Source organism: Bubalus bubalis, chromosome 17, assembly GCF_019923935.1.
Source record: "Bubalus bubalis isolate 160015118507 breed Murrah chromosome 17, NDDB_SH_1, whole genome shotgun sequence".
Lineage (NCBI taxonomy): Eukaryota > Metazoa > Chordata > Mammalia > Artiodactyla > Bovidae > Bubalus > Bubalus bubalis.
This window is the reverse complement of record NC_059173.1, coordinates 25920534-25934286: the sequence shown is the minus strand read 5'-3', so window position 1 is coordinate 25934286 and position 13753 is coordinate 25920534. Positions and strand designations below refer to the sequence as shown.

At 51.9% G+C, this 13753-nt stretch overlaps 1 protein-coding gene across 12 annotated transcripts in view; it reads left to right on the top strand.

Annotated features, from left to right (window-relative positions):
- RIMBP2 (RIMS binding protein 2) overlaps positions 1–13753 on the top strand; it is a 307318-nt gene that overhangs the window by 258228 nt on the left and 35337 nt on the right. For all 12 annotated transcript variants that reach the window (XM_044930306.2, XM_044930303.2, XM_044930307.2 and 9 more), the window contains 5 exons: positions 1038–1147; positions 3993–4805; positions 9743–9894; positions 10889–11350; positions 12391–12534. In XM_044930306.2, the coding sequence (XP_044786241.1) occupies positions 1038–1147; positions 3993–4805; positions 9743–9894; positions 10889–11350; positions 12391–12534 (1681 nt within the window). The remainder of the gene's footprint in view (positions 1–1037; positions 1148–3992; positions 4806–9742; positions 9895–10888; positions 11351–12390; positions 12535–13753) is intronic.

Below are 13753 nucleotides of genomic sequence, written 5' to 3'. Positions count from 1 at the left end.
TATAGAGTTAATTACTTTATTTTTTTTTTAATTTGCCTGTGCCAGTGTTAGTTGCAGCATATAGGACCTGGTTTCCTGACCAGGGATTGAACTCAGGCCCCCTGTACTGGGAGCCTGGAGTCTTAGCCACTGGACCACCAGGGAAGTCCTTAGTAGCTTTTTAATTTGCTTACCAATTTAGAAGCTTGTTAAAACATATAATTTGGAATCATTTAAACATCTTCTGGGCTTCCCAGGTGGCACTAGTGGTAAAGAGTTCATCTGCCAATGCAGGAGACACAAGGGCCATGGGTTTGATCCCTGAATTGGGACGATCCCCTGGAGAAGGAAAATGGCAACTCACTCCACTATTCTTGCCTGGAAAATTCCATGGACAGAAGAGCTGGGTGGGCTGCAGTCCAGGGAGTCACAATATAATTTGGAATTATATGATTCCAGAGAAGGCAATGGCACCCCACTCCAGTACTCTTGCCTGGAAAATCCCATGGATGGAGGAGCCTGGAAGGCTGCAGTCCATGGGGTCGCTGAGAGTCAGACATGACTGAACGACTTCACTTTCGCTTTTCACTTTCATGCATTGGAGAAGGAAATGGCAACCCACTCCAGTGTTCTTGCCTGGAGAATCCCAGGGGTGGGGGAGCCTGGTGGGCTGCCGTCCATGGAGTTACACAGAGTTGGACACAACTGAAGTGACTTAGCAGCAGTACACTGAGCACATGTGTACACACACACAAATGACATCTGATACGAAGGAGTCTGAGTATACAGCTTGGTTGCAGAATTACCATTTAGCTTTAAATCTGTGTGAGCTGAGACATTAGTGGTCTGAGTTTTCAGAGCACACACAACTCACAGGTACCAAACCATTGCATGGGTCTAAAATATACAGGCAAAAGAAAAAAAATTTTTGAAAAGAAAAGAAAGAAAAAGAAAATATCCAGGTGACAGCAGACAGGAGGTCTCTGTGCTCTGGAAGGGATGGGCTGGTGTCAGTCTCCACCCAGAGCCTCACCTAGTGGGTCTGTCTCTCCCTCTAGTTATAACCCCTTCGATGGGCCCAATGAGAACCCAGAGGCTGAGCTGCCCCTCACAGCAGGGAAGTATCTCTACGTCTATGGAGACATGGATGAGGATGGCTTCTATGAAGGTCAGTGAGAGCCTGGTGGGCGGTGGGCACATGCAAGCCAGGTCAGGGCTGGGCCCCCATCACTTCTGGCCGCCCCAGTCTCCTCTCTGACCCTCCTGCCCTCCAGAATCATGAGGTGTCTGTTCTCCTTTTGGTTGACTGAGTAGGGTTTCCTATTTTTAAGCCCAAGCAACCCTCTGACACGGAGTGCACACCATCTCACATTCACGTCCACGGAGCTTCCCAGGAGCTACTGCAGACACGTGGGGCTGACAGACAAGTGTCTCCCCACACTGTCCCCGTCTTACTGCACAGCACCGTCCCCACAGCAGGGCCAAGGCTCCTTTCAGGTGACCTCACCTGGTTAACAGCACTCCCATTGACCTTCAGGCTCTCTTGTTAACTTTGGGCGGTCTGGCCTCACATCCTGTCTGACCACTTCCTTCATAGGCACTTGCCATGGTGTAAAATCAGGAATCTCAAATTCCTCTACCCAAAACTCATACTCTTGGTCACTTTTGTAGCTAGAGGATGAGCATGTAACATCCCCAGCAGCTTCCTAAGTCCAGATTTCTCGGTTCCCTAAACTTTTCTATTGCCCTAATAGAAGAGTCTTGGTTTCCTCTGAGCAGAAAAAAACTATTTCTTACTAAACAAGCCGATTTCTCTGTCATGACCTCATGATGTTTTCTTGGAGTTTTCAGCCACACTCTCGGCTCTTGGTGTTGATGTCTTGGCCTGAGGTCTGGTAGCCTGAGGTCAGCAGCCCAGCCTTAGCTGGTTTTCTGTCTGGGAAGATGCTAGAATCTGAGATCCTTGAAATTCTCGCTTTCTGTTTGCTACCAGGGGAACAGAGGCATGGCTGTGACTGGACCACCTGAGAAATTTCACCAGGACTAGTGGCAAAACAGTTTGAGCTCTTAACATAAATTCATGTTGCCATCACCGAGGTGCACACGGGGGAGAACCGTGTGCCCTGGGTGGCCTGTGTGCCAGGGTGGCTGCCAGAAAACCCTCGCTGGAATTCTATAGAATATTTGCACCAGCACTGTGCCCATGTAGACTTTCTGGAGGCTGGGTTAAAGGCAGGCGGCAAGGCTCAGTGCTCTGTCCATATGACAGGGGAGAAGTATCTCCCCTCATTGTGCAGATAGAGGTTCACAGTTCCCAACATGAGAAGTGGCTGTGAGGATAAATAAGGAAGAAGGTGTGGGGTCTGAAGTAGGGGCCTGGTACGTAGGACTTGCTGTCACTCCCATCCCCCTCCTCCTTCTTCCCTTGTGTCGAATGAGGCTGTGTTTTCAGAGCATCCTCAAGGCAAAGATTGACATCTCAAGGCCCACCAGCCCCGCCCCCCAGCTGAGGACAGGAGCAGATTCAGACCCTCATTGATTCTGGGAGAATCAGGACCAATTCAGTGGTCAGCCTCCCTCTCCTGGGCCCACTGCACATTCCCTGTGGGGGAGGGTATACTGGGAGCAGAACCTGCTGTTCGTTTCATATACTCCGAGCCTCCCAGACCCCGGGACCCCTAGTCAAGCCTTTTCTGCGACAAATCAGGGAAACGAACAGCCCTTGCCTGCTGGTATTGCAAGATTATCCAAACTGTGTCATCTTTGAAGATCTTCAAAACACTTCACGGTTTTCCAGAGCTCTGCTCTCAGCGGGCTCTCATGCCCCATGAATAAAAAGAACACACAGAAATGAGACCATTTCCTGAAACAAAAAGCGATCCCCGCTGGGATCGCCTGCGGCCACAAGAACTAATTTGGTGGCATTTTTTGGCCACTCAGCCTACGGGTGGCTCTGGCACCCGATAGATCGTCTCTGTTTCCCACCAAATGGACACGTTTGGGGAATTTTGCTAAGATGGACATACTGCTTTGCAAGGAGGGGGAAGGTCACCTTTTAATTGCCATTTGTGTCATCATACAATCAAAAATCAGAGTAAGATGTGTAACAGCCTCCGAACCCACATATTTTACATGCGGTTCATTCTTCTGATAAACACTTACTGAACACCTACTGCGTGCCAGGTGTGGCTCTAGGACCAGCGGGGAACAAAGGTCCCTGTCCTCCCGCAATTCGTCCCACCCTCTCCTTCCCCCACTGTGTCTGCAAGTCTGTTCTCCATGTCTGCATCTCTAGTCCTGCCCTGCAGATAGCTCCATCAGTACCATTTCCCTCGATTCCACACACATGCACTGAGGTATTATTTGTTTTTCCCTTTCTGACTTATTTCACTCTGAATGACAGACTCTGGGTCCATCCACATCACTACAAATGACCCAGCTTTGTTCCTTTTTATGGCCGAGTGAGATTCCATTTTACATTTGTACAACATATTCTTTACCCATTCATTAGAAGTCGCTGTATAGCACAGGGACCTCAGTTCGATGCTCTGTGATGACCTAGAGGGGTAGGGTGGGGGGGGAAATGGGAGGGAGGGTCAAGAGGGAGGGGATATATGTATACATATTGTTGATTCATGTTATTGTACAGCAGAAACTAATACAACATTGTAAAGCAATTATACTTCAATTAAAAAAAGAACAGGTCCCTGCCCTCCCAGACCTTCATCCTAATTGGGAAAGGTGTACACAGGGGATGATCATGGTGTGGTAGGCACTATGGGGGAAAGACACCATGACTGATGGGGGTGGCAGATGGCAGGTAGTGGGGTACAGACACAGGGTAGGGGTTCCTGAGGAGGTGATGTTGAAGAGGTTCCTGGAAAGAACTGAGGAATCCACCATAACCCCATTGCTTTCCATATGGTCCCCTCGGGGGGAGGTGCAGACTCCACAGCAGGACCTTGGGGGCCCCCACGGATGGTCGGGTGTTAACCCTGTCCCTGGCCCCACAGGGGAGCTTCTGGATGGGCAGCGGGGCCTGGTGCCCTCCAACTTCGTGGATTTCATCCAGGACAACGAGTCTCGACTGGCCAGCACGCTGGGGAATGACCAGGATCAGAACTTCATCAACCACGCGGGCATCGGCTCGGAGGGGGAGAACATTCTAGACCTCCACTCTCCGACACTCACGGACTCCAGCCTCGCCGACCACGGGGCAGGGACGCTGGACGTGAACATCGACGACATCGGAGAAGACATCGTGCCTTACCCTCGGAAAATCACCCTCATCAAACAACTCGCCAAAAGTGTCATTGTGGGCTGGGAGCCCCCGGCAGTGCCCCCAGGCTGGGGGACCGTGAACAGCTACAACGTGCTGGTGGACGCGGAGACGCGCCTGAGCCTGGCGCTGGGCGGCAGGACCAAGGCCCTGGTGGAGAAGCTGAACATGGCAGCCTGCACCTACCGCATCTCCGTGCAGTGCGTCACCAGCCGGGGCAGCTCAGACGAGCTGCGGTGCACGCTGCTGGTGGGCAAGGATGTGGTGGTGGCTCCCTCCCACCTGCGCGTGGACAACATCACCCAGATCTCTGCCCAGCTGTCCTGGCTGCCCACCAACAGCAACTACAGCCACGTCATCTTCCTCAACGAGCAGGAGTTGGATATCGTCAGGGCCGCCAGGTACAAGTACCAGTTCTGCAACCTCAGGCCCAACATGGCTTACAAGGTGAAGGTCCTGGCCAAGCCCCATCAGATGCCCTGGCAGCTACCCCTGGAGCAAAGGGAGAGGAAGGAGGCCTTCGTGGAGTTTTCCACGCTGCCTGCAGGTGAGCCCGCTTTCTGGCAGGGGTCCCCTCAAGGGAGGGGATACCAGGATGTCACCCTGTGCAAGTGGAGGGGCGGGAGGGGGGAGCAGGAGGGGAGCTGCAGACAGCCAGTACTGTCCTGGAGCATCCTTGAATCAGCTGGGAAGCATGAAATACACGCATGAGCCATGTATGTGTGTGCGAGACAGAGACGGAGGGCAAGGGAGAGAGAACTCTGATTCTGTTTAGGGGCTGTGTTGTTGGACATATTTAATGCTTGCATCTGTAAGAGACTCATCCTACAGACAGGAAGCAACGGGAGCCTCCTAGGGGGCAGGAAGGTCTGTCTTCCTGGGGCCACCGACTCCTGAATACGTGCTCACTGAGAGAAACAGAGAAAGGGGGTGCCTGTAGCACTCTCACAATTGTTCTCTCACTCTCATTTTTTCTTTTCATCTTCGTTATTTTAAAAAATATTTATTTATGTATGTATTTATTTATGGGCTTCCCAGGTGGCGCTAGTGGTAAAGAATCTGCCTGCCAATGCAGGAGATGTAAGAAATGGGGATTCAATCCCTAGGTCAGGAAGACCCCCTGGAGAAGGAAATGGCAACCTGCTCCAGTATTCTAGCCTGGAAATATCCCATGGACAGAGGAGCCTGGCAGGCTACAGTCCATGGGGTCGCAAAGAGTCGGACACGACTGATCATGGACACGTACACACACATGCACACACACACACACACATGCACACACACACGTGCACTCGCACGCACACACACACACGCACATGCACACATGCGTGCACACACATACGCACACACATGCACACACACACGCACACACACATTATTTATTTGTCTGTGCCATGTCGTAGTTGCAGCATGTGGGATCTAGTTCCTGGGCTAGGTTTGGACACTGGCCCCCTGCATTGGGAATCACTGGATCACCAGGGAAGTCCCTCATTTTTTCTTTTGATATATATATGACTGTAGAAGACATGAAGTTCCATCGTGGATACAATTTGGGGTTCCGGACACCTCTGTCTGCTAGGGAAACCCCACCTTCCTCCCTGACTTCCCAGCTGTAACAGGAGGAGGGCTGCTCCCCTCTCCAGTCCCCCACCTACTCCCTCCAGGGAAACCATAAAGAGAGAGGATGAAATGGATGAGCCTGTGGGGTCTTCCCATAGTGTGATTTATTCGGATCCTACAGCTGTTAAGGGTCACCTCCATAAAGTTCCATCATGCTCATCTTGGCTGGGGTGCACATATTCAGTTGGCCAGAAAGTTCACTTGGGGTTTTCCATAAAATCTTAATGAACATTCTGGCACACCCAAAAACAGGCAGCCCTTCTGAGCTGGGCCCAGGGTGGGACCCTGAACTCTTGAGAAGAGCAGCCTTCCTGGAGCAAAGAAGGTCATGTCTGCAAAAACATTCAAGGGCTATTTTGATTTCTCAACGGCCTTTCTTAGTCCTGTGATGTTCACAGAATTCCCTCGAAACGTCTGTCTGGATACTTTCCTTGGATTTGTCTTCTGTGATTAATTAATCCAGCTCTGCCCAACTTCAGTTGTCAGGTCGGTTTTACAAACAATTTAGTGGTTCTCCAGGATCATTTCTACCAGCTGCAGAAACCCTAACATCTAATGCAAGGTGGGCCCTCCATTTTGCAATGGATCTGCTTTTTATTGCATGTTGCTCTCCGCTCTTTTTGAAACCCATCATCAACTAGAGTCTGACCTGTGCATATATGCTCAGTCATTCAGTCGCATCCAGCTCTTTTGTAACACCATGGACTGTAGCCCACCAGGCTCCTCTGTCCATGGAATTTTCCAGGTAAGAATACTAGAGTGGGTTTTCATGCCCTCCTCCAGGGGATCTTCCCAACCCAGGGATCAAACCAGCATCTCTTGTGTCTCCTGCACTGGCAGGTGGATTCTTCACCACTGCACCACCTGGGAAGCCTAGAGTAATATAACCTACAAAGAAGCAAGGTCAGGGGCAGTTGGGACAGACACTGTTTCAAGGAGAAAGTGGGTCTGAGCAGGAACTGATTTATGAAGGGTCCATTCATTCATCTTATAAGGTGATGTTGGATTGCCTGCCTATGAGGATGTTAATTGCAGATACAATAAGTCCCCTATGTTTGAGCCTTCAAGTTGTGCACGTTCAAAGATGTGAACGTGCGTTCAAATGTCCAGTCACGTAAGTTAGTCCTGTGTCCGGCACACATTGTCACATGCGTGCATCCTCTACAAGTGGGTGTACTTTCGTGTACGTTACAAGTACTGCATAGAGGACAGTAGTACAGTGTCTTTATTTCCAGTCCAGGATGTCTGGAACCAAGCTTAAAAGCAGCGGCGACATAGCTGGTACTGCTAAGAAGCGCTAAGTGATAACAATGGAAACAAAAGTGAGAAAGATTGAAAGTGTGAATTGAGGTGAAAAGATAGCTTGTCCTCCATCTCCTCTTGCTGACAATCCTTCAGCTCTACTATCTCCCACCTCCTCTCCCTGCTTCGGTCAGTAACTCTTCTTGTCTGTCCACTGATGCCAGCCGCTATACGGTACTACTATACTATTCAAGGTACTGTACTGTAAGATTAAAATGCTTTCTTTATTTTCTGTGTTTGTTATTTTTATGTATTATTTGTATGAAATGTATTATAAACTTAGAACAGCACAGTACTACATAGCTGACTGTGTTAGTTGGGTACCTAGGCTAACTTTGTTGGACTTACGAACAAACTGGACTTGTGAACGTGCTCTCAGAACAGAACTCGTTTGTATGTAGGGGACTTACTGTGCAGACTGGAGCTATTCATTGATTCCTGCCATGAAGTCTTATTGTCGGTGCTGGGGGTTAAGAAGTGAGAAACACCAAATCTGGGGACCCTAGGGGCTCTAAGGAGAGGTGAGAAGAACATCCATTAGGACAGCCAGGAAAGACTTTGTGGAGAAGCTCCCTGAGATGGAGAGATATGAAGACCAAGAGGAAATACTGAGCCCAGGGCAGGATCCTATAGGTCCATACCCAATTCCTGGGTGTCCGAGTTAGCTTGGGCTGATATAACAAAGTACCATAAACTGAGTGGCTTATCACCAACAGACACTTATTTCTCACAGTTCTAGAGGATGGAAGTCCACGATCAAGGCCTGGGCAGACTCAGCGTCTGGTGAACCCACTTACTGGTTCATAGACGGTGTCTCCTCCGCATCCTCTCCTGGTAGATGGCACCTTGTTAATAAGGGCACGAATCCTGTTCATGGGACCTCCAGCCTCGAGACCTGATTACCTCCCACAGCTGCCTTCTGTGAATGCCTTATGCATTTGGGGGGACACAAATGTCCAGTCAGTCCATAGCAGACTGGCTCCTCTGCCTGCCCAGAAGGAAAGGAGTTTCAGTTGTGAAAATGACACAGGTGACAGGCAGGAGGTGTGTGGTTGGACCAAACGCCCCCATGTGACAGACAGCCACCTCTGGGCCAGTGGAGGGATGGGGTGGAGCTGGCAGGTCACAGATACTCAAGTCTTCCCCACTCACAAATCCCTGGCCCTCCACTGTCATTGCTTGCTAGTAGAAGCAGGCGTCCAGCAACCCACCAGACCAGTTTCAGTTCTTGACTACACCCTTAAGAATAATGAGCCGTTGTCACATTTGAGTGGGCCATCCAGGTAAGATCTAACTCCTGAACCCAGTTGCTCAGCAGTTCGGAAGCCTCGCATCACAGCGCGTCGAGGGTGGAGTCGCATTATCAACTGCAAGACCAGCAGGCTTCCAACACATGACAGCTGAGCGGCTTCCCTCGAACCTTAATTTCCTCATTTGCAAACGAGGATGCGCTAAACTCACAGGACTATTGTGTGAATCAAGTGATGTCAGGTGTCCAAAGTGAGTAGCAGAATGAGCAGCAAGTAGAAAAGCTTCAGCAAAGAGCCCTTCCTCCCTTATGCAGAAATCCACGGGGCCACAGCAGGGTCTCGGAAGAGGAGGCTCACGGCCTTCTTCCTAGAAGTTGCACATTTCTTTCCAAATATAATGCTATAGTTATAGGACCTTTGGGGCTTCTCAGGTGGCTCAATGGTAAAGAATCTGCCTGCCAATGGAGACAGGAGACAAAGGAGACTCAAGTTTGATCTCTGGGTGGAAAAGATCCCCTGGAAAAGAAAATGGCAACCCACTGCAGTATTCTTACCTGGGAAATCCATGGACAAGGAGCCTGGTGGGCTGCAGTCCATGGGGTCACAAAGAGTCAGACATGACTTAGCAACTCAACAGCGACGACACAGGACTTCTGCACCAGACCTGGAGGCAAGGGAGCTGCCTGAGGGTTGTAGGGCAGACGGGCAGCCCTGCTGTCACCAGGAGCCACTGGGAAGGACCAGTGCTGTGACACCTGTCTCCTTGTTGCTTGAAGTAGCCGCTCAGGACTTTCAAAGCAAGCATCTCAATTCGTTGGTCAGGCAGTGTGTGTGTGGAGTTGGCATCCTGGTAGCTTCATCAGAACCGCCTCTCTCCAGCTTCTGATTCCATCCTCTCTCTTGAGGTGGTGAGATGGGTGCTGTGTGGTCCAGTATACTGCCCTCAAGTCCGATGCAGAGAGAGAAGGAGGGATGGAGGGAACCGGAGGGAGGAGGGGACACAGAGAGACAGGCGGTGGGGGTCTCTTTCCTCTGCAAACGCTGGGACCTTGTGGCCGAATGGCCAGGCCAGAGTCACAGGTTGGCCTGGAGACCGAGCACGGGGAGTGGGTTCCAGGAGGGCCCCGCGTGCATCTGGGAGCTGCTACTTCCTGGCCCTCTTGCTCTGCTATCACACTTCAGATTCTCCCTTGTCCGCTGGAGGCTGTCATGAAAGATCTCGTTCCCAGGTGCCACTGGCTAGTCAGGCATGGTAGCAGCTTGCCTGCCAAGGGGTCATGTCGTGAAAGCTTCTCTGCCTCTGTCCCCCCAGGTCCTCCAGCACCCCCACAAGATGTTGCCGTCCAAGCTGGGGCCACCCCAGCCACCGTCCAGGTCTCCTGGAGGCCGCCTGCTCTGACGGCCACTGGGCTATCCAATGGAGCCAATGTCACCGGCTACGGCGTGTATGCAAAAGGGCAGAGGGTGAGTTTTTATCGGGGCGGTGTTCACATCCAGGCCCCCCGGCCACCGCTCACCACTCAGCAATGGGTGACCCTCCCTCCCTCCTCAATCCCCAAGACCCACCAGCAGTTACTAAGCATCCCCACACTGTCACGCCAGGCCCAGTTGCAGAACACAGAGAACCTCCATCCTTTTTTGCTCCATCCTCTTTCCAGAATGTTCTCTGCCCCCCTCCCACACTGATTACCTGCCCCACTCTGCTGGTAGACCCCTTTCTTGTTCTCCCCTGGGTACCAAAAATTCACCTCTCTTGAGTCCCACGACATCAGGACCCCCTCAATAGATGATGGGCTTGCAGATTCTACCAGACCTATTCTTGGCGAGATGTAGTCTTGTCCAACGCCTTGGAAACTCTGCAGGATCCTTAATGCACACCATTGGGCAGCCCCTAATCTCAGCCCTCATCCCTGTCCTGGCACATGAAATAGACAGGGCTGCTTTAGAGGGGCAGGGCCTGAGCAAGCTTCTGTCTGTTCCCCACCCTCCCCACCCCGTTTCCCCATACGGCTAGGAGGTGGTATATCAGATGCACCCGAGTCTCTGAGCCCATTCTGTGGAGTGGCTGCTGTAGGCTGAAGGCCCCCTCTCTGATCCCTGCTCCCCTCTCCAAAGGGGGCCACAGACATGCCTCCACCACAGCCGGAAGCCCGTCTTTCGTGGCCTCTCCATGGCATCTTCCTTGAGCCAAGCTTTGCCGGTAATGAGCTTAGTGTTCTGATTCCTCTGTGGCCCCCGCATCTGTTTCTAGGTTGGTTCTAGACGTGGGAGAAAAGCGTGTGCTCAGCTGTCCCTCCAAACCGCCAACATCTGGGCGGGAACGGGGGCTCCATACGGATCCGATTTGCAGGCTGTGCAGCGCGGTCTGAGTTGGATGTCCATGGGAGGCACGGGAGGTATCTGGGCAGCCTGGGGGCGCGGGCAGTCCCCAAGCCGAGCCGGCTTTCTCTGTGTCCAGGTCGCTGAGATCATCTCGCCCACAGCAGACGGCACGGCCGTGGAGCTGGTGCGCCTGCGCAGCCTGGAAGCCAAGGGCGTGACCGTGCGGACCCTCTCTGCCCAGGGCGAGTCCGTGGACTCTGCCGTCGCTGCCATTCCCCCCGACCTCCTGGTGCCTCCAACCCCCCACCCGAGAACTGCTCCCACACCGAAGCCATTAGCAAGTGCCGGAGCCCCCGAAACCAAAGATGAGCACCCGGGTCCCCACGCCGCGGTGGACGAGGCCTGGGAACATGGCCGGGCACCCGCCCCAGTCCACGGGCACCTGCTGGAGCCGCCCGGCCTGCAGGGCTCGGGCCCCGGGCGGCGGTCACCCTCGCCCAGCCGCATCCTCCCGCAGCCGCAGGGCGTCCCGGTCTCCACCTCCGTTGCCAAGGCCATGGCCCGGGAAGCCGCGCAGAGGGTGGCCGAGAGCAGCAGGGTAAGGCCAGGTGTTTTCCTCACTGGTTCAGCTGCCCGCGGAATGTGGTTCATCCCCGCAGCCCAGCTGGGATGGAATCTCCCATCCACACCCCGAGTGTGCGCGGAGAAGTGCCTCAAACACCCAGCCCCTAAGAATGGCTGCCTTGACTTGGGAAGAAGGATGCCCTGTTTATCTGACTGCATCTTAGGTCTTATCTTGATGGAATCAGGATCCATTTCATAGATATGGACCTAGAAAACCAGAGGAAATGGTTATCTACCAGCTTGGCTTAGCAAAGAGGCTAACAACCCACTATCCGGGTGGTCTCTGCCTGGGGATTTGAGAGGTGCCTCCTGGGAGTCGGCTTGGGGACTCATCTTCCTAAACAAGGGTCACCTTCTGGCTCACTCACTTCAGACTTCTAGCTGTGTGTGTGTGTACATACACAGACATACATACAGGTATATGTATACATACAGACACACACAGAGACACTTATATACACGTATGTATACATACATATGTGTTTCCCTGGTGGCTCAGATAGTGAAGAATCTGCCTGCAATGTGGGAGACTCAGATTCAATCCCTGGGTTGGGAAGTTCCCCTGGAGAAGGGAGTAGCAACCCATTCCAGTAATCTTGCCTGGAGAATTCCATGGACAGAGGCTACATACAGTCCATGGGGTAGCAAAGAGTCAGACACGACTGACTAATACAGGTATACATACACACCTACATGTAGAAGTGCAGGCACATAGATATATTTGCCTGCCTGTCACTCAAAATTGCCTGGGTCCTGGGGAGGGGGAGTATTTGGATGACAGTGGGACCACATCCCAGGTGAAATGTGTGATGAGATAGGAAGTTGTAGGAAGCACCCGTGAAAGGATGCAGGCGAGCGGAGGTGGAGCTGAACTAGGCCACGCCCTCCTCCTGCCTCTCTCTTCCTTGGGTGAATCCGTCTACCAGGGTGCCCAGTTCATCTGCTCCAAGCCGGAGGTCAGGGCCCCAAGGCCAGGTGGTCTCTGCCCTGACGCCTCCCCTCTCCTCTCCCAAGTTAGAGAAAAGGAGCGTCTTCCTGGAGAGGAGCAGCGGACAGTATGCAAACTCGGACGAGGAGGACGGCTATGAGTCCCCGGACGTCAAGAGGAGGGGCGCATCCGTGGATGAGTTCCTGAAAGGCTCGGAGCTGGGCAAACCGGTGAGTGCTGCCCACCCCCCTCCCACCATGGTGGCTCCCGGTGGGAGGGGTTCAGGTCCCTGCACGCCCCGGGTCTGTGAGAAAGATAAAGGAATACAGACCTTTATCTTGTGGGTGACAACAATCACAGTCAGTCTGGAGAGTTTAGACTGAATGGTGCCTGTGCATTTGTGACCTCACTGGGGGACAATTTCAAAAGTCTGTATGTGAGCCTTTTGCCCTCCCAACTGCCCTGAGGATCCGTCCATGGGCTGATTTTGTGCCTCAGCTGAGTCTCCAGGTGACCACCTGGTCTCAATGTAGGCAAAACCTACCATTTGTTTCTTTACTTTTGTTCATCAGGCAGATGTGTGATGTGCATTGGCTAAGTGCTAAGCATCATGGGAGATTCAGAAACTGAAAGGTCCATATCCCATCCTTGGAGGGATGAAATGTCAGGGCTTCTCCTCCCAGACAAGGCTCACAAGTGACAAATCCATCCAAGATGGGTTCTGTCTCCAATTTCTGATCATGCCTATTCTAAAGAAAATGTCCTTGAATGGTGTCAAGCCCCAGTCCTGGGCAACAGGGAAGGGTGGGGCCTGGAGAGTCCTCAGATCTTGAGACAGCAGAGTGAAGTCCTCTCAGTTGTCAGATCCTCAGTCCCCTCAACACACAGCTCTACAGCAAGGCAGTGTCACTACTTCCATGAGAAGAGGGTCTTGGAATCTCATAGATTTGGGGTCACTTACTGGCTCTGCCGCTGCTAGCAGGCAAGTGACTCAGCTTTTCAATCATCAGGTTCTTTATCTAAAAGATTAAAATAATTCTACTTGTATTCATGGAAACACAAGAAACAGAATGCCCAACTAATAATGACTGAGATAACAAAGACATTTCATTCTCCCGTATCACAGGAAGCCTCAAGTAGGAAGCTGCAAAGTTGATTCAATTGTTCAATGGTGTTCCAGCTCTGTGTTCTTTTTTTTTTAATTGAAGGATAATTGCTTTACAGAATTTTGTTGTTTTCTATCAAACCTCAACATGCTCTGGGTTCTTAATCTTCCATTCTTTTGACCTTTCTCTCATGGTTACGAAGTGAATGCCATAGCTCCAATCGTCACACTCGTATGCCAGCATCCCAAGAAGGATGGAAAGAAGGAAGGAGGGAGGGGGTTTTCTCCTCAGGCACATCTCTCTTAACTGGTAGAAAAACATTTTCCAGAAGCTCCATCAGACT